Below are 22,044 nucleotides of genomic sequence, written 5' to 3' on the forward strand. Positions count from 1 at the left end.
TAGCAATGTCCAACAATATCAACTTCAGTTGAATTCAAGTGGTTAAAAACCAACCAAGCTTTGCTAGGAGGGATAGATTGGAAAATACGTTGAATGTTTTAATGAAACCTCAGTTAGATCAGCCAACAGTAAATAATCCTAGTCTCTGTATTAGAGACAGAATACAGAATTTACTAGGGTGATAACACAAATAGAAACTTTTGATGAAAGATTGATGGAGGTGTGATAGAAGTCTTAAATATAGACAGATCTGAGAGGGATGATGGAGAGAGAAGACATGGCTAAGATGTAGCTACATGTAAATAATTCATCCAATTAAGGAGAAAAAGTTAATAAAATTCCACTGTCATACCTGTGATAGCTGCTGTCTGAGACTCCTGCTCCCTTAGAATGGAATATCCTAGATAACCTAAATATTCCAAACATCGCTGAACGTCGAGATATGTAGTCAGCCTGATTCAGAACACAAATATACAGCTATTTACAAAGATATTGAATCAGCATTTTACAGAAAAAGAATAGATTGAAAATATTACTCAACAATCACAAAGGAAAAATGACTCACGTCCACTGACAAATATAACCTTGATAGGTGATCCAGCCCCTGTCATTTGTGCAAACAGTGTTATTGACATCAGGACCCCAAGGCATATAGGGAAACACTTTGAAAAGATCTTTTAGTTCCTCAGGTGATAATGCACAATCCCGATCCTGAAAAACAATGCAGAAGGACAATAAAGAATTTTCATCTTTATACAACCTCCAAGTTGATAAAAAACTAGATTAACCATATAACCATATAACAATAACAGCACAGAAACAGGCCATCTCGGCCCTCCTAGTCCATGCCGAACTCTTAATCTCACCTAGTCCCACCTACCCGCACTCAGCCCATAACCCTCCACTCCTTTCCTGTCCATATACCTATCCAATTTTACCTTAAATGACACAACTGAACTGGCCTCTACTACATCTACAGGAAGCTCATTCCACACAGCTATCACTCTCTGAGTAAAGAAATACCCCCTCATGTTTCCCTTAAACTTTTGCCCCCTAACTCTCAAATCATGTCCTCTTGTTTGAATCTCCCCTACTCTCAATGGAAACAGCCTATTCACGTCAACCCTATCTATCCCTCTCAAAATTTTAAATACCTCGATCAAATCCCCCCTCAACCTTCTACGCTCCAATGAATAGAGACCCAACTTGTTCAACCTTTCTCTGTAACTTAAGTGCTGAAACCCAGGTTACATCCTAGTAAATCGTCTCTGCACTCTCTCTAATTTATTGATATCTTTCCTATAATTCGGTGACCAGAACTGTACACAATATTCCAAATTTGGCCTTACCAATGCCTTGTACAATTTTAACATTACATCCCAACTTCTGTACTCAATGCTCTGATTTATAAAGGCCAGCGTTCCAAAAGCCTTCTTCACCACCCTATCTACATGAGACTCCACCTTCAGGGAACTATGCACTGTTATTCCTAGATCTCTCTGTTCCACTGCATTCCTCAATGCCCTACCATTTACCCCGTATGTTCTATTTGGATTATTCCTGCCAAAATGTAGAACCTCACACTTCTCAGCATTAAACTCCATCTGCCAACGTTCAGCCCATTCTTCTAACCGGCATAAATCTCCCTGCAAGCTTTGAAAACCCACCTCATTATCCACAACACCTCCTACCTTAGTATCATCGGCAAGAGTTTTATGGAAATTTATCAACAGATAAAAATGAACAGAGGAAATAATTTGAAGCAATGACATAAGACTAGGTGAGAGATAGGTTTTAAAATGTATTCAAAGAAAGAGTTAAAGGTAGAAATTACAAAAGACAGGAACTACATTATTTAGGACTTACATAGATAATGACTCAACCAATAACAGTTGACTAATTTGAGAGGGGGCGGAACGGTAGTGTAGTTTGTGGAACGCTTTACAACATCTGTGATCGAGGTCAATTCCAGCCACTGTCAGTAAGGAATTTGTACATTCTCCCCATGACACATGGGTTTCCTCTAGGTGCTCTGGTTTCTTCCCATATTACATAGATGTACAGGATAGGCATAGGGTTAGGAAGTTATGGGACTGCTATGTGCCAGAAACATGGTGACACTTTCAGGCTGTCCCTAGCACATCCTCAGAATGTGTTCATCATTGATGCAAACACTGCATTTCACAGTATGTTTTGATGTACATGTAATAAACAAAGCTAATCTTTATCTTTCTTTCAAAAGAATGAAGAACAGATCTGAACAAATGAAGAGACCCCACACATTCGTGGGGCTTAAACAGGTTCTGGAGAAAGGAAAATGCAACACTTTGAAAGAACAAACAAAAGAAAGGGAACTTTAAAACAAGGTCATAACTTCCTGAGTATCTTCAGTTATTGCAGATTTCCCCCCGATTTTGGTCTAAAATGAAAGTGTTGATGGTACAGGAGCTAATGTAGGTCAGCAAACACAGGACTGGTAAAGGAACGGGACTTGTCTGTGAACCAGGCTTTGGGTAAACTTTGGCAACTAAGAAATAACCAAATACGAAGAAAAGATTAACTTTGTCATTTGTACATCGAAACATACAATTAAATGGTATACGTTTAAAAATACTAAACAACTAGATGCCATTTTGAAAGATGAAGAATGAAGCCTTTTATAGAAAATGAGGCTGAAATGTTCTGTTTTCTATCAATAGGACAAGGGGAGACAAAAAGGACGATAAAGCAAAAAAGAGTAATGTACCTGACACAAACATGACAGATACAACCTTGACATTCTAAATAACATCAAACAACAAAGTAATAATACAAGGAGAAGCAAAAAGAATCGAGAGGTGGTGGACACACAGAACTGGCTACCATTAGCACGTGCGGAATGTTCTGCATAGCATGTCTACAGAAGATGAGTTCAGGGGGAAAAGCTGGGTTGAAATTGGAAATGAGAAGGGCTGGAGTGAAGGAGCTTTGTAAACTGGGATATCATAAACCTGCCCAATTATTTGAATACTTCTATTCTAATTGAATAGAAATTGGGGTTGCACAATAACGTAGTGGTTATGAATTTACAAAGCCAGTGATCATCGACTGGGGTCAATTCCCACCGTTATCTGCAAGGAGATTGTACATTCTTCCTATAATTGCAATTCCTCCAGGTGCTCTGGTTTCCTCCCACATGCCAAAGACGTACAGGTTAAGGCAAGTTATGGGCATGTTACATTGGCTCCAGTAGCATGGTGACACTTGCAGGCTGCCCCCAGCACAATTCTCATGCTGTGTTGGTCATTGACGCAAATGGCACTTTGCACTGTATGTTTTCATGTACGTGGCAAATAAAGCTAATCTTAATTTTTAAAAAATCTTTAGGCTATGATAAACAGGCAAAATTTGACAGAATAGATCAATAAAGCGCAGAAATGAAGAAAAAATTAAATTAATAAAGCACACATCTGCAAATTCAGCTCACCAAATCATGTTTGTCAAAAATGCTTTGTAGGAAAAGATATGCATGGTGATTCAGTTCAGTCGTGCAGTCTGAAGGAACTTTCAATCTGTAAAAAGGAAAAATGAATTCAGTTGTCACCCACAAACAAATTTTTAACTTGCACAATCCATTAGAACAGCAGAATACCTGAGTATTCCATTATTGTGAATGTGACATTGAGCAATGTGATTAAACAAAGTGGCTTCACTCTAAAAGCTGACCATGCAACTTAAACTAAAACTCAAAGTCAAAGTAGATTCATTTTCAAATATGTACGTCACCATATATTTACGATTCATTTACTTGCAGGCATTTAATATAACAGGATTTATGGAAAAAACTTGGGTTTTCAAATAGTTGTTGACATTTCAGTTTGAAACCTGGTTGCTTAACTTGGAGTTCCTCTAGCAGATTGTTTTCTGCTCCAAATCACACCATCTGCAGACTTTTGTGTCTCAAAAAAACCAAAATGCATGAACAACTGCTGTGATTAAGGGAATTGGCTTTGAGCATCCATGTTGACTGTCCTCATGGAAGCCTCCTTACCTGTTTTTTAACTTCAGATATTAAGTCAGATTTACATGCTCTTGTACCTAATAAAGTGGCCACTGAGTGTATGCTCATGGTCTTCTGGTGCTGCAGCCCATCCACTTCAAGGTTCAACATGTTGTACATTTAGAAATCATCTTCTGCACACCACTGTTGTAATGTGTGATTATTTGAATTACTGTTGCCTTCTAATCTGGCCATTCTGCTTGATCTCTCTCATTAACAAGGCATTTTCATCCACAGAAATGCTGCTGACTGGATGTAAACTCTAGAGACTGTTATGTGTGAAAATACCAGGAGATCAGCAATTTCTGAGATACTCAAACTACCTCTTCTGGCACCATGGTCAAAGTCATTTAAATCACATTTCTTCTCCTTTCTGATATTTGGTCTGAGCACTAACTGAATCTCTTGATCACATTTGCATGTCTTTATGCATTGAATTGCTATGTTAAAAATTTGCATTAACGAGCAGGTATACAGGTGTACCTAATAAAGGGGCCACTGAGTGTAAATCTGAGATTGGGATCTAAATTTGATTTATTACATGTACACCAAAACATACAGCAAAATGTTATATTTATGTTAACATCCAACACATTCAATGACGTGCTGGGGACTGTCTACAAGTGTTGTCATGCATTCTGGCACCAACATAGCATGCCCACAATGCTGGGCTGAATCACACAGAACACCTGAAGCAAAAAGAAACAACAGGAAAACAATCCCTTCCACACTTCTATTCTTTACATTTTACAATCTATTTTTTTTTTGTGACATTGAAGGCTGGCAGCTTAGGGAAATTTAATAATAAAGTTGCTCTGCATTAAGTAATTAGTCATTGTAATTAAAAATAATTAACAGACCAAGTTCCTTCTGTAAAATGCATACATGAAAGACAAAGTTTTCAGAACATTTATCTTTTTTAGTGGCTGAAGAATTTAACTAAAAACTAAATACTTGCATTTTAACTATTAGACTATCTTTCTTTCTTATTGCAGAAGCTGAGAGCAAGAGAGTTAGGAAAACTATCACTTTCGCAGTTTGGTATGTTATGAGAAACTAAACTCTGACAGTCTACTGGTTTATTGAACACCAGATTCTCAGTTATTTTATACCATCCTGATCATGCCGAACAATTCTTCCACAAATCTGCAATATTTAAAAACACCACTAATAGGAAGAAAAGGTTCTAAGGAATTGTTCATCAAATACATACATTGGAAATAGATATTCATGTGTAAGTTCCAGGTCATCATCATATCCAAACCGGCGCAAAACGGTCCAAGTAGTTTCATGTCTCCCTCTTTGTATAAATAGTGTATGCAGAAATAAAAAACCTGCACACAGAACAGATGACAAACTGAGAAACTGGCTCCAACACCATCCCTGCAACAAAAAGGCAAGGAATTTAAATTCAATGCTGAATTAAATTAGAGCAATGGGATAATTCCATTGGGGAATTGAGAAACTTATAAAGTCCAATGCCAAAGGCTGGGGGGGTGGTGTGAGTGTGTGTGCTGGAGAGGGGAGAGGGGAGAGGGAGAGGGAGAGAACCATTGAATAAATTGGTAAGATAAAACTCTGATAGCCCTGAAAAATTGTCCAAACACTTCCTAAACCATTGAAATGCCCATGAAATAAGTGCATCAATCAAGAAAGATTTCTAATTTCAAGGTTCACACATGTCTTGGCAAGCATCTACTGACAAATGTGATCACATTCTCCTCCTGTGGTTAAATCAAGCAGAGGTCCATACAATGACATTTCCCCTCTTGTGGCGATGGGAGTGAATACTCACATAGACAAGAATTAAAGTCATGAATAGCTTTTGAACAGATGCTTACAATTATTTTAATGTTTCGCTGGATTATGTGGTACTGAAGTAGAAGCAAAATGGCTGCCAATCTTTCAATTTCCAATTATAAATTATGTTTAAATAAAGAACTTAACCAATTTCCTGTTAATAAAACCTAACAAGTCTTGTTTCAACATTAAACAATAGCTTAAGATTATGATGGTTATGTTCTGACATGCTGCTACACAAGATGGATCAAAGAGAGGTGTCACATAAGTTGGATGGTCAAAATACAGAATGGAGAAGAAAAATGACAAGAGAAACTGTTGTATCAGGTTACCTTCCAACGTTAGTCCATTATCAGCGACACCATTACTCATGTTTTTCCGTACTACGTTCTTCACATCTTCCAAAGCTTGTGGTGCCAATGGAGTGTTAAAACAGGTTCTCTAAATTAAAACACATTGATAAAGATCACCAAATATTCAGCCATAGCTAAGACACCATTTATACGTTGCACCCTACAACCAAACCGCAGACTGCAGCAACTGTACTACCCAGATTACTTAAATGAATATTTGGTTACAGCACCCTAACATTTTGTTTAAAAAGACCCAAAAAATTTCCATTTAAATGAAAGTCTATTAGCTCTATCTGTTTCTACTATTCATGTATATTTCCTATTATTACTGGTAGTGGTTACTCGAACAAACCAAAATTGCTTGGAGACTAAGCATCGTGGTGGGGTTGATACTATATAACACACTCTCCAATCCAATAACAAAGTTCCAAAGTTGAAGAACATGTTTAATCTTACTAACAAAACTAAAACTAGCGATACAACAAAATAAATGGTCTTAGTGTATTAAATGTACATAAGCCAAGCATTCTTAAAGGTTTTCAAGAATATTCAAATGTATTTAAGCAATTTTAAGTGTGTTTAAGCATAATTAAGTGGTCTACAAAAGAGATATCACCCCTAGCTCATCACTCACTTAGCTCTATCTAAACTAGACTGGCTCCTAAAGCAAATCAGAAATACGCAACTAAACTTTTCACTTCTACCACACCCAAACCCATGTGACTACTATAAACGCACAACACAAAATACAGTACAGATAGGAAATAGATACATGGCTTCTACATCACTTGTTTCATTAAAGCTTTGCCAGGAATCAAACAGCAATTCTCAAAATAAAAAGGGAAAGTAATCTGATGTAGAACAGATTATTTTTAAACAACGTTTGAGACATAGTCAAAGAATTAAATTTTTGGAGCATTAATATTATAATAATATTAGCAAGAGTGATACTGGAAGGGCTAGAAGCTCCCACCATTCAGCAGTGCAGTTTCTAAACTGTGTAGTGGAAGGGCTTGCTGATGTAAAGGCTGTGAAACTCTAGTAGCTAGTAGTTAATCAGGAAACTCTCCTGCTAATCCAAAAAGGTGATGGGATAATATGAGCTGTTACATTCCTTAATTGATGACCTACTTTGTTGTCTGATCTCTGCCTACCAGAAATTGGAAATTTTGTTACTGTTATTTTTAAGGTTTCTGATTAGCAAGCAACCTGCACGGACTTCTCTTGCTAAATTTGGAAGTGAATGATAAATGCAGTAATATCAATTTCCTATAAATATTTTTTCACTCATACAAAATGGTCTTTTAGAAAAAGATCTTCAACTTTTATAAACACTGTTTAACCCAGGTTTAACTTGTAAATTACATACAGGAGGATCCAGTGCGTGCAACTAGGAACAGTTCCAATACTGGGAAGCAGTATTAATTTGATGAGCACACAGACCAAGGATTCTACCTGGAAAAAGTTGAGTTCTACATCATTGAGAATCCCATCATTATCCTGGTCTGATATCTTAAAAATGCGTGTTAGGGCTTTGATGCAGGCAGGTTTCATCTGTAAGTACACAAACATAGTTATTAAACTGAGTGATGCAGATTCCTACCTTGATCACATAAATTACAAAGCAAAAATGTATAAAATCTATGATTTAGTCATTCAAGATTCATGCTTTAATCTTGGAAACCAAAGCAAACTTGGGCTTTAGTAAACTTCATCAGACTGTCAGCTAATTCATGCCCAGAGCTCCCTAATTTCTGCAGCACTAGAAAACAGAAGTTTAAGGGAAGAACAAGATGGGGAAAGAAACACAAAAGATTCTGCAGATGCTAGTTACGTCAGGCAGCCATCAGGGACGTTTTGGCTTGTGATCCTTCATTGGGACTGGAAAGGAAGGGGGCACAGTTGGAAGGAGTATAAGGTGGCAGGCAATCGGTGATGCCAGGTGAGGGGGAAGGTGGGAGGGGTGGATGAAGTAAGAAGCTGGGAGGTGATAGAAGAGGTAAAGGGTTAAAGAAGGAGGAATCCTAAAAGAGGGGACAATGAACCATGGACAGTAAGGGGAGGAACAAAATGATAAACAAGTGAGGAGAAGAGAAGGGGTGAGAGAGGGAATCAGAATGGGGATCAATAAAACAAAGTACAAAACCAGACAATTCACTTGGTAGTGGACAGGCCCAGTCTATCACAGGTAAAGTCCTTCCAACCAGTGACCACATCTACTTGAAACGCTGTTGCAGGAAAGCAACATCTATCATCAGGGACCTCCACCAACCAGGACATGCTTTCTTCTCACTGCTGCCATCAGGAAAAAAAGTACAGTAGTGTCAAGGCTCGGACCACCAGGTTCAGGAACAGTTACTACCCTTCAACCATCAGGCTCTGCAACTAAAGGGGATAACTTTACTTGTCCTATCATTGAAATGTTCCCCCAACCAATGGACCCACTTTCAAGGACTCTTCATCTCATGTTATTGATATTTATTGCTTATTTATTAATTTTTTTTCTTGTAGTATTTGTACAGTTTGTTGTCTTCTGCAGTCTGGCTGAACACCCTAGTTGGGTGGTCCTTCACTGACTCTGTTATGGCTATTATTGTATTGATTTATGGAGTGTGCCCAAAAAAAAAGGATCTCAGGGTTGTATGTGGTGACATATATGCACTTTGATAATAAACTTACTTTGAACTTTGGCAACACCCTATGCTTTTCTTTGGATGTGGGAGCAGCATATCCAGCTAACTGGCAAGTCTTCCTAATAAGTAGCCATGGATTTGTACTGAATCAGAAGAGCTATCAAGTCAAACAAAAACTTTACGGTTATATGATGTTGCAGCGGTGGATACAACAGGGATATTTAAAAAACTCTTAGATAGGCTTATCGATGATAGGAAAATGGAGGGTCATGGGGGAGGGAAGGGTTAGATTGATCTTGGGAGAATGTTAAAGGTCAGCATTATCATTGTGAGGCAAAGGGCCTAGAGTGTGCTATACTACTCTAAATCCATTGAATCGTATGGTTTAGACAATATTACAGGACTCCCCACTCCAGCCCTTCACTACTCCTATCTACATTCCACCGGAGCTTGTGGTCACCTATCCTCTCTCAGAGTTGCACGTCACTCCCCCTCCTCCACCCACCCAATTTCCACCTCACCTGATCTCATCTTTCAAGCTTGTAGACCCCTTACCTTCTTAGACTGGCTTCTTCCCCCTTCCTTTCCAATCCTGACAAAGAGTCTCAGCCAAAAACAAAGACCATTTATTCCCCTCCATTTTGTGTGTTGCTCAAGATTTTCAGACCTGAAGAATCGTGTTTACAACTGGTACAGTCGGCCCTCCTTATCTGCGGGGGACTGGTTCCAGGACCCCCCGCGGATACCAAAATTCACGGATGCTCAAGTCCCTGATTTAACATGTATCAGTGCGTAGGTCTTTAGGACCCAGCGGAACCCCAGACTTTATTTAACATGTCTCCATGTGGTGGATATTAGGACTTGGCAACGCAGCTCTAAATCTGCAGCGTTTCTGTTCACAAAAATAATCACGATCGCGATTGAAAATAAGGTGGAAGTAATAACACGATCAGAAAAAGATGAAACACCATCGGTCACTGGAAAAGTGTTAGGCTACAGTCGGTCAACGATCAGAACAATTTTAATGGAGAATGGGAAAGGCCCTGCCCTGATGAAAGCTACAATTATTACTAAGCAACGCAGTGGTTAAATTACTGAAATACGTATGTTTCATAAGTGTTTTATATGCATAGAAAGGCAAAATATATATTATATACTAAGAAAAACGTTTGACTAACTGACGCTAAATAATACAGGATGTACCTGTTCCGACTTCAAATCTGACTTAAAGACGGACTCAGGAATGGAACTCATTCATAACCCAGGGACTGCCTGTACTTTTAAGTCATTTCTAGATTACTTATAATACCTAATACAAAGTAAATGCTATGTAAATAGTTGTTATACTGTATTGTTTAGGGAATAATGACAAGAAAAATAGTCTGCACATGCTCAAGCAACGAGTACTGGAGAGAGAACTTCTGGGTTTTCCCGATCTGTGGTTGGTGGAATCCGCGGATAAGGAGGGCCGACTATATTGGAATTGTACAGTGCATTGCACTAGAATAAGGTAAAACAATTACAATGCAGAATAAAATCTAAAAACTATCAAAAAAGTGCAGTGCAGGTAAATAATAAAGTGCAAGATCATAATGACATAGACTGTGAAACCAACAGTCCATCAAATCATATAAAAGGTCTATTCAAGATCCAGGTAACAGTGGGTAGAACTGGAGCTGTAGCAAAACTATGACTGGACTAGTAACTGGACCCATTACACCGTAGATAATGGGTTAAAAACAGTGTTAGGTACACTCAGCAGGCCAGGCATCACTTCTGAACATTTATTGCTTTGATTTCAGATTTCCATCATCAACAATCTTTTGATTTTCGATGAAAGAACTGGGTATTTGGTCACCACTGTCCAGATAATAATGTTTACACAAGACAATGCAAAAAGCAACACTATGCAGATATAGGACTATGCAGGACTGTCTTTACCTCTTTCTCTTCTGGGCAGTAGAGTGGACCCGTAGGGTGCAGAACAGCTTTCTGTGCATAGTAAAACAACTCAGAGATATTCTTCAAGTTTTTTGCTGAACACTGTAAAATTAAAAAGTAGACCTCAAATATTTCTTGACTTGTCTAAGTATTATAGTGCAGCTTTAATATGGAGAAAGGAAGTCTATTATCATGCACTGTGGTAGAAGAGATAAAGGTGTAGACTATTTTCTAAACAGGGAGCAAATTCAGATATTGGAGGTGCAAAAGGAACTTGAGAGTCCTAGTGCAGGATATACTGAAGATTATCTTGCAGGTTGAGCCTGTAATAAGGTAGAGTGGACATGCAGAGGATGTTTCCTATGTATAGTGGGGAGTCTAGGACCAGATGGCAGAGCCTCAGAATAGAAGGACATCCCTTTAGAACAGAGGTGAGGGATTTCTTTAGCCAGATGGTGGTGAATCTATGGAATGTATTCCAACAGACGGTTGTGGAGGCCAAGTCACTGTGTATATTTAAAGCTGAGGTGGATAGGTTCTTGTTTAGTAAGGACATCAAAGGTTACAAGGAGAGTGCAGGAGAATGGGATTGAGAGGTTGGCGGAAGTGGAGTAAAGCCATGATGGAATGGCAGAGCAGACTCAATGACTGGCCTAATTCTGCTCCTGTCTTTTGGTCTATGGAGGAGCTGTACTAAAACATTATGATTTCAATACAATGGTTATTACTTGGTAGTTAAATTCAAATATAGTTAACATCAAATAACACAGTATTCAAAGAAACAAAGAGCAAACTATTAAAGTAACTTTTTTTGCCTTTATGACTCTTTCTCATAAATTAGTTAAAAGCATTACTCAAAAACATACAAAGTTTTATAAGGTTAAAATGACAATGAAAATATGCTGGTGTAGCCAACTAATCCTAATCCTTGAATGTAATTACTTTAAATATTAATTGGAATGTGGGTATTGTTGGGCAATGGCAGCATTAATTTAGTAGGCTTCAGGAAAGTGTTGGCAGACTATCTTCTTGAACTAGTTCAGATCAAATAACAAAGATAGAGAAACTAAAGGAATTAATTTTTCAACTTTTTATACAATTCAGAAACCAAATAAAATAAATTCATGGATGCACTTTTATTGTGAAGAAATATATTTTCCCTTGGGTTCAACACTCATAGACTAAGGTATGAGTATCACATTGCAGAATATAACAATAATTCAAATTGAAAATTGAGTTTTAGTATGATTTTCAATGAAGCTATTGAAACTTGCAATTTTTTGTAGTAAGAAATTATCTAAACTTAGGTGAGAGGAGACAACAGAGAGAAAAACCCTGTAGTTATATAATCAATAGCCACTATGTTAGGCACATCTGCTTGTTAATGCAAATATCCAATTAGCCAATCATGTGGTAGCTCAATGCATAAAAGCATGCAGACATGGTCAAGGGGTTCATTTGCTGTTCAAACTGAACATCAGAAAGGGGAAGAAATGTGATCTAAGCCACTTTGACAATGGAATGTTTATTGGTGTCAGATGGGGTGGCTTGCATAACTCAGAAACTGCTGATCTCCTGGGATTTTCATGCACAACAATCTCTACAGTTTACAAAGAATGGTGCAAAATTTAAAAAAATCAAGTGAGCTGCAGTTCTGTGGATGAAAATATCTTGTTAATGAAAGAGGTCAGAGGAGAATGGCCAATCTGTTCAAGCTAACAGGAAGACGACAGTAACTCAAATAACCATGCCTTACAGCAGTGGCATGCAGAAAAGCATCTCTGAACACACGTCAAACCTTGAAGTAGATGGGCTACAGCGGCAGGAGGTAAATAAAGTGACCTCTGAGTGTATATATAGTTAGGTGGTTTTGGTGGTCCGCTTAATTGAATATTTTAAAAGTAACTTAATGTTACTTGGTTCATGGCTGTAATCTCACCAAGTGTGCTTCTGAAAGGATGACCTACCTCAACACAGGTCTCTATCTCTGTGTACTGGTTCATTATGGGAAGAATAGCTTCCATGCTACTATGTTCGACCAGATCAGATTTGTTTCCAACCAGTATGAGGGGCATTCTGGAAACAGAAGTGTATAGGAATTCCAGTAAATCAAATAGTCATTGAATGTTCAAGAATACAGCTTTGCAAAGTTTAGTTAATCTTTAATGTAGATAAGTCAAACTTCACTTGGCTGTAAAGGCCCACTACACCACTTCACCTGGTAACGCCACTTAATTCACAAGTTAATACATAACCTATTCCAATTATAAATTGAGAAATTAATTCACTACATTAACTCTAACTGCAAGACTTCCTTTTAATTACTTTAACACTACATTGACCAACAAGCTAAATACAACCAGAAAGATATTTCTTTAAAGCTTTGGCAATCCAACCATGCAAAGTAATTGTTTGTATTGAACTAACTTCACAGTACCTGCTATCTTTATCAGTCCTATCACTGATTAGAGGAATCCATCTGCTTGTTACCTGCAACAAACAAATACTTGATTTTGTTGCAAACTAGGTTTGAATTTAGCAAACAAATGTGAGTGTTTCTGTAAGCTACTAAGATATTACAAAGCCCTTTCAAACCTTTGCTTATGGCTGTTTAAAATCTGAACTATACAAACCTTGTCAATGGAATTTCTGTTGTTGACAGCATAAACTATACAGATCACGTTAGCCTGCAATAGGAAAGTGTAAAATAATAAGGATGAGTCAAAAAATTGTAACAGCAAAAATTTACTCACTGCAGAAAAAAAAGTAAATCAAGTAAATCAAATTGGAATGATTGTTGGTGTCAAACAATGTGGTTTGAGAGCACTCTGACTGCTGATCTTGTGGCATTTTCAAAGCACAACAGTCTCTTAAAGTTTACAGAGAATGGTGCAACAACCACAAAAAAAAAGTCATTGGCAGTTCTGTGGGCAAAAATGCCTTGTTAATGAGAGAGGTATGAGGAGAATGGTCAATCTGTTCAAGCTGATGGGAAGGTGACAGTAACTCAAATAACCATACCTTATAACAGTGGTGTGCAGAAGAGCATCTCTGAATGCACAATATGTTAAACCTTGAAGTGGATGTGCTAAGACAACAGAAGACCATGAACATACACTCAGTGGCCACCTTAAATGCTACAGAAAGTACCTAATAATGTGGCTACTGGTGTATTTCCCTCACCTTCCATACAGGCACTTTTTCTTCTGAGACAGCAATAAACTTTATAAGCTTCAAGGACATTTACTTCTAACCTCTTCCATAAATTAGTGCCTTTTTCTCTTTTGCTTCGAGTGTGGGCTCACTCCATAGCTTCATTTCCTAAGCATTTTTTAAAAACATTAACTACCTTCATAGCAAAGAAATAATTACAATGGGAAGAAACAAATACTACAGATAGCAAAAATCTGAAACAAAAACACGAGAAGTTTGAAATTGCCAGTAGCATCTGTGAGAGAAATAACAGTTGACTTTTCAGGCCAGTGATTAACTCTGCATTTCACCAGATTTTGCCGGACTTACTCAGCATTTCCAGCATTATCTGATTTTAATTCAGGATTTATCTTATGAAGCAAGTTGAAAGCTTGCTTAAAAAGCAGCTGGAAATATGGTATGATGATTAGTAAGGTAACATGAAAAATAATTATACAAACTCTCCATCTATGAATTGCAAACTTCATCAGCAAGTGTGGCACTCTTTTTGATTCAGCAGAAAACTTTTGCAAACATTAGTAAATTAATTTTAGTCTCACCTTGGAAATTTCATTGTGAAGTTGCTCCTCTGTCTGTTCTGCTTCTGTTGGTGAAAAGGCAATTAGGCAAAGATAGCATAATTTCGAATTTTGCTGAGAAATTTACTTAATTATTTAAAAATATGGAAAGAAAAAAATATCCACATTGAGAAATTAACACAATGTAGGAGAAACCACACAAAGTTTTTGGAAAATCCTACAAAAAGTAGCGGATATGGCCCAGTCCTCCATGGGTAAAGCCCTCTCCACCACTGAGCACATCTACACAGGGTGCTGTTAGAGGAAAGCAGCATCCATTATCTGGGACCCCCACCTTTCTTCTCAATGCTACCATCAGGAAAGTGGTATAGAAGCCTCATGACTCTCACCACATGGTTCAGGAACAGTTATTACTCCTCAACTATCAGGCTCTTGAACCAGAGGGAATAACTTCACTTGCCCTATCACTGAACTATTCCCATAACATATGGACTCACTTTCAAGGATTATTCATCTCATTGCTTATTTATTATTATTATTTTTTTCTTCTTTTGTATTTGTAGTTTAGTGTCTTTTGCACATTGATTGTTTGTCCATCCTGCTGGGTATGATCTTTCTGAGTTGAGGAGCAACCAATCAGCAAGAGCTAATTTCAGTCAGGTCCACATTCAAGGTTTAAAAAGCAGAGATTTGAGCCAGTTTTCTCTGAATAAGACAATCCACACCAAGGGTGCATAAAAGAGCTAATTTTAAATCAGGGTGGCAATCAAGATTTCAAAGGCAAAGTTTCATGACAGATTCTCTGAGTTGAGGTGTGACCAAACCACAAATGGATTCATCAGAATGGAACAAAAAATATCACAAGTGCAAGCCGAGTGGCATTGTTTTGGAGTGTGTCAGTTTTTAGAGTGGGCGAGGTAGATTGTCTTGTAAGTTATTCTCTCTGTTTTCTTATTTGTTCATTCCACATTTATTAGCGCATAGAATAGTGAGAATGGCAGTATTTTGTACTCTGTGTGGAATGTGGGAAGTCTGGGAGATGTTAAACACATCTGCACCAGGTGCATTGAACTGCAGCTCGATGACCTTAGACTCATATGAGAGAATGAGGAGGTAATAGACAAGCGCTACAGGGAGGAAATTAACTCTAGGTTGCAGAAGACAGGTAACTGGGTGACTGTCAAGAGGAGGGGAAATGCACAGCCAGAGTAAAGTACACAAGTGGCAGTTTGCCTCAATAATAAGTCTATAATTTTAGATACTATTGAGGGGGACAACCTACAAGGGGTGAGCCACAGTGAACAGTTCTCTGGCATCGCATCTGGTGCTGTGGCTCAAAAGCAGAAAATTGAAGAGAACTGCAGTGTTAGTAGATTTTTCAGTCAAAGGAATGGAGACAATGCTCTGTGGGTGTGACAGAGATGCACAGATGCAATGTTGCCTCCCTGATGTCTAGATCAGGGATGTCTTGGATCAGGTCTATAGCATTTTCAAGGGCAAGAGCAAGCAGCCAGAAGTCTTGATGCATTTTGGCACCAATGACACAGATAGACAAGGTGAGGAGATCATAAAGAGATTTTAGGGAATTAGGTAAAAAGCTGGGAAACAGAACCTCCAGGGCAGTAACCTCTGGATTACTGCCTGTGCCACATGTGATCACATGTGACCACTGTGATATCTTCTGGGGAAGGTATGACCTATTCAAAGGGGGTGAGTTACACCTGAACCTGCAGAGGAACAACATCCTGGTGGGCAGGTTGGCTAAAGATATTCGGGTGGGTTTCAACTAATTTGGCAGGGGGATGGGAACCAGAGTGATAGTGCTGAAGATGAGGAAGTTGGTTTACAAAGAGAGGCAATGTGTAGTGAGACTCCTAGCAGAGAGATGCTTGCGTTGGGGCAACATTGCAGTCAACAGGATGAGTTGGAACGTAACAGGCAGACAAAATCAAAAAGGGTGAACAGAAGTCTAAAGGGATTATATTTTTAGGTGTGCTATATATAGAATAAGGTGGATGAACTTGTAGCACAGTTACAGACTGGCAAGTATGATGTTGTAGGCATCACTGAATCATGGCTGAAAGAAAATTATAGCTGGGAATTGGGGTAAAGAATGAAATCAAATCATAGGGTCAGAAGCTGTTTAATCATTGCGGATAGAGCCAAGGAACTTCAAGGGTAAAAAGACCCTGATGGGAGTTGTATACAGACCCCCAAACAGTAGTAAGGATGTGGCCTACAAATTACAACAGGAGATTTAAAAAAAATGCATGCCAAAAGGGCAACGTTACAATAGTCATAGGGGACTTCAACATGCAGGTAGATCGGGAAAATCAGGTTGGTGCTGGATTCCAGGAGGGGGAATTTCTAGTGCCTATGAGATGGCTTTTTAGAGCAGCTTGTGTTTGAGCCCACTAGAGGATCAGTTATTCTGGATTGGGTGTTGTGTAATGAACCAGAATTGATTAAAGAGCTTAAGGTAAAAAAACCTTCAGGAGAAAATGATCAGAATATGATCATATTCACCCTGAAATTTGAGAAGCTAAAGTCAGATGTATCAGTATTATTGTGGAGTAAAGGGAATTAGAAGTACAAAAGAGGAGTTGGCCAGAATTGATTGGAAAAGAACGTTGGCAGGGATGATGGCAGAGCAGGAATGGCTAGAATTTCTGGAAGGCACCGAGTATCTACATCCCAAAGAGGAAAAAGTATTCTAAAGGAAATATTACATGACCATGGCTGTGCAGGAAAGTCAAAGTCAACATAAAAGCCAAAGGGAAGGCATAGAGCAGAAATTAGTGGGTGGGAAGTTAGTGGATTGAGAAACTTTTAAAAACCAACAGAAGGCAACCAATAAAGTAATTAAGGTAAAGATGGAATACGCAAGTAAGCTAGCCAATAATATTAAAGAGGATACTAAAAGTTTCTTCAGACATATCAAGTGTAAAAGAGGTGAGAGTGGATATTGCACCACTGGAGGTAGTGTGGAGGAAAAATATTGAGTTAAGGATTTTGATAGACAAAGGGTTAATATTGGCTTCTTGGGTATGGAAACCAGTTTGCAGCTTAGTTTGTTATCGATATGGACTTGGCTTTCAGCAGAGATTACTTTTAGAATAAATACTTGCAGTTGCTTATCTTGTAAGAATTAGACTCAAGTATATGAGACAAACTGTTTGTTAATACAAAGTTGTACACGGGACTGAATATTTAATTTTTGGCTGTTGCTATGGGTATAGTTTATCACCAGAGAACTGCATGTAGACGTAGCTTATCTTTTCTAATTCATAAGGTTAACTGAACACCCTTTATTTTTGCAATTGATCTGTGCGCACATAAAAGGAACTGTGGTCTCTGTATTACCTGCAGTTCAAACCCCACCGTTAGAGGTTTCACTCACCATGATATAGTGAATAAAGCTCTCTTTACTTCAAAGTCCATGTCTAATTTACTTGTGATCAACTTTAATCAAACTTCCTTAGCAAATTAATTTCCCTAACAGGTAGTAATGGGGGATAAGGAAACGGCAGACGAACTGAATAAATATTTTGCATCAATCTTCACTGTGGAAGGCACGAGCCATATGATGGAAGTTCCAGGTGTCAGAAGCATGTAGCGTGTGACGTTACCATAGTTAGAAGGTTCTTAGGAAACTGAAAGGTCTGAAGGTAGATAAGTCACCTGGACCAGATGGTCTACATCTAAAAGTCCTGAAAGAGGTGGTTGAAGAGATCAGGGAGGCATTAGTAATGATCTTTCAAAGATCACTAGACTTTTGAAGACTGGAAAATTGCAAATGTCACTCCACTCTTCAAGGGAGAGAGGCAGAAGAAAGGAAACTATAGGCCAGTTAGTCTGACCTCAGTGGTTGGGAAGATGTTGGAGTCGATCATTAAGGAATAGGTTGGAGGCACATGATAAAATAACCTATTATCAGCATAGTTTCATCAAGAGAAAATCTTGCTTGACAAATCTGTTGGAATTCTTTGAAGAAGTTACAAACAGGATAGACAAAGGAGAATCAGTTGATGTTGTGTACTTGGATTTTCAGAAGGCCTTTGACAAGGTGCCAGACATGAAGCTGTTTAACAATCTATAAGCCCATGGTATAACAGGAAAGATACTAGCATGGATAAAGCAGTGGCTGATTGGCAGGAGGCAAAGAATGGGAATAAAGGGAATTTTTTCTGACTAGCTGCTGATGACTAGTGGTGATCCACAGGGGTCTGTGTTAGGACCGATTCTTTTTACATTATATGTCAATGATTTGGATGATGGAATTTACTTTGTTGCAAAGTTTGCAGAAGATATCAAGATAAGTGGACTGGCAGGTAGTTTTCAGGAATTTGAAGGCTACAGAAGGACTTAGATAGATTGGGAGAATTGATAAAGAAATAGCTGATGGAATACAGTGTTGGGAAGTGTATGATTACACACTTTGGTTGAAGAAATGAAAGTGTTGACTATTTTAAATGGAGAGAAAATATAAACACTGAGGTGCAAAGGGTCTTGGGAGCTGTTGTGCAGGATTCCTTAAAAGTTAATTTGCAGTTTGAGTCTGTAGTGAAGAAGGCAAATGCAATATTAGCAATCATTTCAAGAGGACGAGAATATAAAAGCAAGGATGTAATGTTGAAACTTTATAAAGCACTGGTGAGGCCTCACTTGGAGTACTATGAGCAGGTTTGGCCCACTTATCTTAGAAAAGATGTGCAGACATTGGAGAGAATTCACAGGACATTCATGAAAATGATTGCAGGATTAAACGCTTGTCATATGTAGAACATTTGATGGCTCTGGGCCTGTACTCACTGGAATTTAGAAGAACGAGGGATGACCCATTTCAAACCTATCAAATGGTGAAAGGCCTTGTTTCCTATGGTGGGAGTGTCTAAGGAGATCAGAAGACACAGCCTCAGATTAGAGGGGTGTCCTTTTAGAATGGAGATGAGGAGGAATTTCTTTAGCCAGAGAGTAGTGAATCTGTGGAATTTGTTGCCATAGGCAGCTGTGGAGGGCAAGTCTTTATGTACACTTAAGGCAGTGGTTGATAGATTATTGATTGGTCAGGACATGAAGGTATATGGGGGTGGGGGGTGGGGTGAAGGAGAAAGGAGATAGCAGGAGATTGGGGCTGAGAGAAAAAATGGATCAGCCATGAAATAGCAGAGCAGACTTGATGGGCCAAATGGCCTTAATCCACTCCTACTACTTATGGCCTTGTGGTCTTTCATTGATCCTACTATGGTTCTTGAAGTTACTGAGTATGCCTGCAAGAAATGAATCTCAGGTTTGTATGTCTGTACTTTGGTAATAAATTTACTTTGTACTTTGTAAAGACATTTTACCTTCAATATAATGGTTCAACTGCACCCCCCCCCATCAGAAATGCTTTACGAAATTCCCACAATTAAAGCCCACCATATTCATAAATTTAATCAGATGTTAAGTTCACACTCTGTAAGGATCTCCACTGTAAAAGGTCCACACAAAGAACAATGTCAGGTGTAAGACAGGATAGGCATGTTACTCTATTTTATTTTAAACGCCAACAAATACAATCAATGCATATTTTTGCACATATCTAATTCATTTAGTTGTAGTATACTTTGAGAGAAATAATCTAAATATATGCATGGCACTGTGTACAGTAATGCTGTTAACTGAATCCCATGAAAATACAACTTTCTAATTGTGTCACTGCCCATCCTTCTTTAAGCCAGGCCCACCACGAAGATACCATACATCACAATACTTGAGCAAGAATGACCTGCAAAATGTAATGCAATAGCTTACTGAACACAACCTACTTTGGTGAAAGAACCAAAATGAAAATGTCAAGCTAATCTCTAGAAACGTTTCAATTACACCCTAAAAGAACTAACTCTATTAGACTGTAAGACATAGGAGCAGAATTAGGACATTCAACCCTTCGAGTCTGCTGCGCCATTCTATTGTGGCTGATTTATTATCCCACTCAACAACACTCTCCTGTTTTCTTTCTGTAACCTTGGACACACTAACTAATGAAGAACCTATTAACCTCTGCTTTAAATATACCCAATGATTTGGCCTTCACAGTGATCCATGGCAATGAATTCCACAGATTCACCACCCTCTGGCAAAAGAAATCCCTCCTCATCTCTGTTCAAAAGTGACATACTTGCTTTCTCAGGCTGTGCCCACTGATCCGAGACTCCCCCACTACAGGAAACATCCCCTCCACATTCACTCTATTTAAACCTTTCAATATTCCATAGGTTTTAATGAGATCCCTCTCTCATTCTTAACACCAGCGAATACAGGCCTAGAACCATCAAACATTGCTAAATTAGTCCTTTCATTCCTGGGATCATTCTCAGGAACCTTCTCTTCTGGATTACAGAATATTGTGGTTTCGCAGACCCCTCCTCACCTTTTGTAGTTACAACAAACTTAGTGAGGCAGAGTAAAATTATACTGCCTGAGGATTCTGTATCCATCAGTTATTTGATTGAAACATCAAGTCCTAGTAGTTCAACTAATAGCTCTACTACTGCAATATCAATTTCAGCTGGCACTGAATTTAAATTCAAAATTTCAAAAGTCAGCCTGTTGTTAATATTTAGAATTACTATTTAAGATAAATGTTGGTAACTATGAAAGTGGAGATAAAATAACATACTGAATTTAAAGCATATGCTTTATCCATAGGCTTAAGATAACTGGGCCATTTAAACTGGTGATAACTATTTGAAATGTGATTTTTAAACAAAAAACATTTGCTTCTGGAAAAATCTGGTCCAAAATCTGAATGGCAGTAAGATGGAAGAAGCATTTTCTAGTAAAAGACTTTGTTGCTATTTGTTGATGGATTTTTCTTTACCTGAATAGTCTACTATGTGTGTGGGAACCTTCTCCGGAGTGACATCTGCAGGGATAGTGATTTCTTCTGCTCGTAGAGGAACCTTTTTAAAATAGAAATAAATGCATAACCATAGTATGTTATTCAAAAGTAATTTTATAAATAACAATTGACAAAGTGTGACTTAACCGAAGACTGAGTCATAGTAATAAACACAGTTCATATTTAAAATTATGAATCATATTCCAAATCGCGTTTAACATCATTGGGACATTATGAAATTTGTCATGTGGCAGCAGTACATTGCAATGCATAATAAAAACTAAACTACAATATATATTTAAAAAGTTTAATTAAATATGTAGTGCAAAAAGAGAATAAAAAGTAGTGAGGAAGTGTTCATGGGTTCAATGTCCATTCAGAAATTGGATGACAGAGGGGAAGAAGCTACTCCTGAATTGTTGAGTGCGTGCTTTCAGGTTCCTGTACCTCTCCTTGAAGTAGCTTCTTCCTGAAGACAGGAATTATAATTCTGCAGATCAAGGAGAGGGTATAGAAGAGGTTGACTGGGATGTAACCTGGATTAGAGGGTATGAGCTATAAGGAAAGGTTGGATAAATTTGAGTTGTTCTCCCTAGAGTGTTTTGGAGATTGAAGAGAGACTTACAATTATGAGAAGCAAAGGCAGGATAGACAGTTTTCC

General features: G+C 38.2%; 1 protein-coding gene across 5 annotated transcripts in view; it reads right to left on the bottom strand.

Annotated features, from left to right (window-relative positions):
* Nucleotides 1-22,044, bottom strand: part of rhot1a (ras homolog family member T1a) — a 74,969-nt gene that overhangs the window by 32,307 nt on the left and 20,618 nt on the right. For all 5 annotated transcript variants that reach the window (XM_059948248.1, XM_059948252.1, XM_059948251.1 and 2 more), the window contains 12 exons: nucleotides 21,363-21,444; nucleotides 14,519-14,562; nucleotides 13,400-13,453; nucleotides 13,204-13,256; nucleotides 12,734-12,842; nucleotides 10,767-10,868; nucleotides 7,648-7,746; nucleotides 6,172-6,280; nucleotides 5,253-5,373; nucleotides 3,467-3,551; nucleotides 566-711; nucleotides 353-453 (listed from right to left, as the gene is read on the bottom strand). In XM_059948248.1, coding sequence (XP_059804231.1) covers nucleotides 353-453; nucleotides 566-711; nucleotides 3,467-3,551; nucleotides 5,253-5,373; nucleotides 6,172-6,280; nucleotides 7,648-7,746; nucleotides 10,767-10,868; nucleotides 12,734-12,842; nucleotides 13,204-13,256; nucleotides 13,400-13,453; nucleotides 14,519-14,562; nucleotides 21,363-21,444 — 1,105 coding nt within the window. The remainder of the gene's footprint in view (nucleotides 1-352; nucleotides 454-565; nucleotides 712-3,466; nucleotides 3,552-5,252; nucleotides 5,374-6,171; nucleotides 6,281-7,647; nucleotides 7,747-10,766; nucleotides 10,869-12,733; nucleotides 12,843-13,203; nucleotides 13,257-13,399; nucleotides 13,454-14,518; nucleotides 14,563-21,362; nucleotides 21,445-22,044) is intronic.

The sequence above is a fragment of the Hypanus sabinus genome, chromosome 23 (genome assembly GCF_030144855.1).
Source record: "Hypanus sabinus isolate sHypSab1 chromosome 23, sHypSab1.hap1, whole genome shotgun sequence".
In the NCBI taxonomy this organism is placed as follows: Eukaryota; Metazoa; Chordata; class Chondrichthyes; order Myliobatiformes; family Dasyatidae; genus Hypanus; species Hypanus sabinus.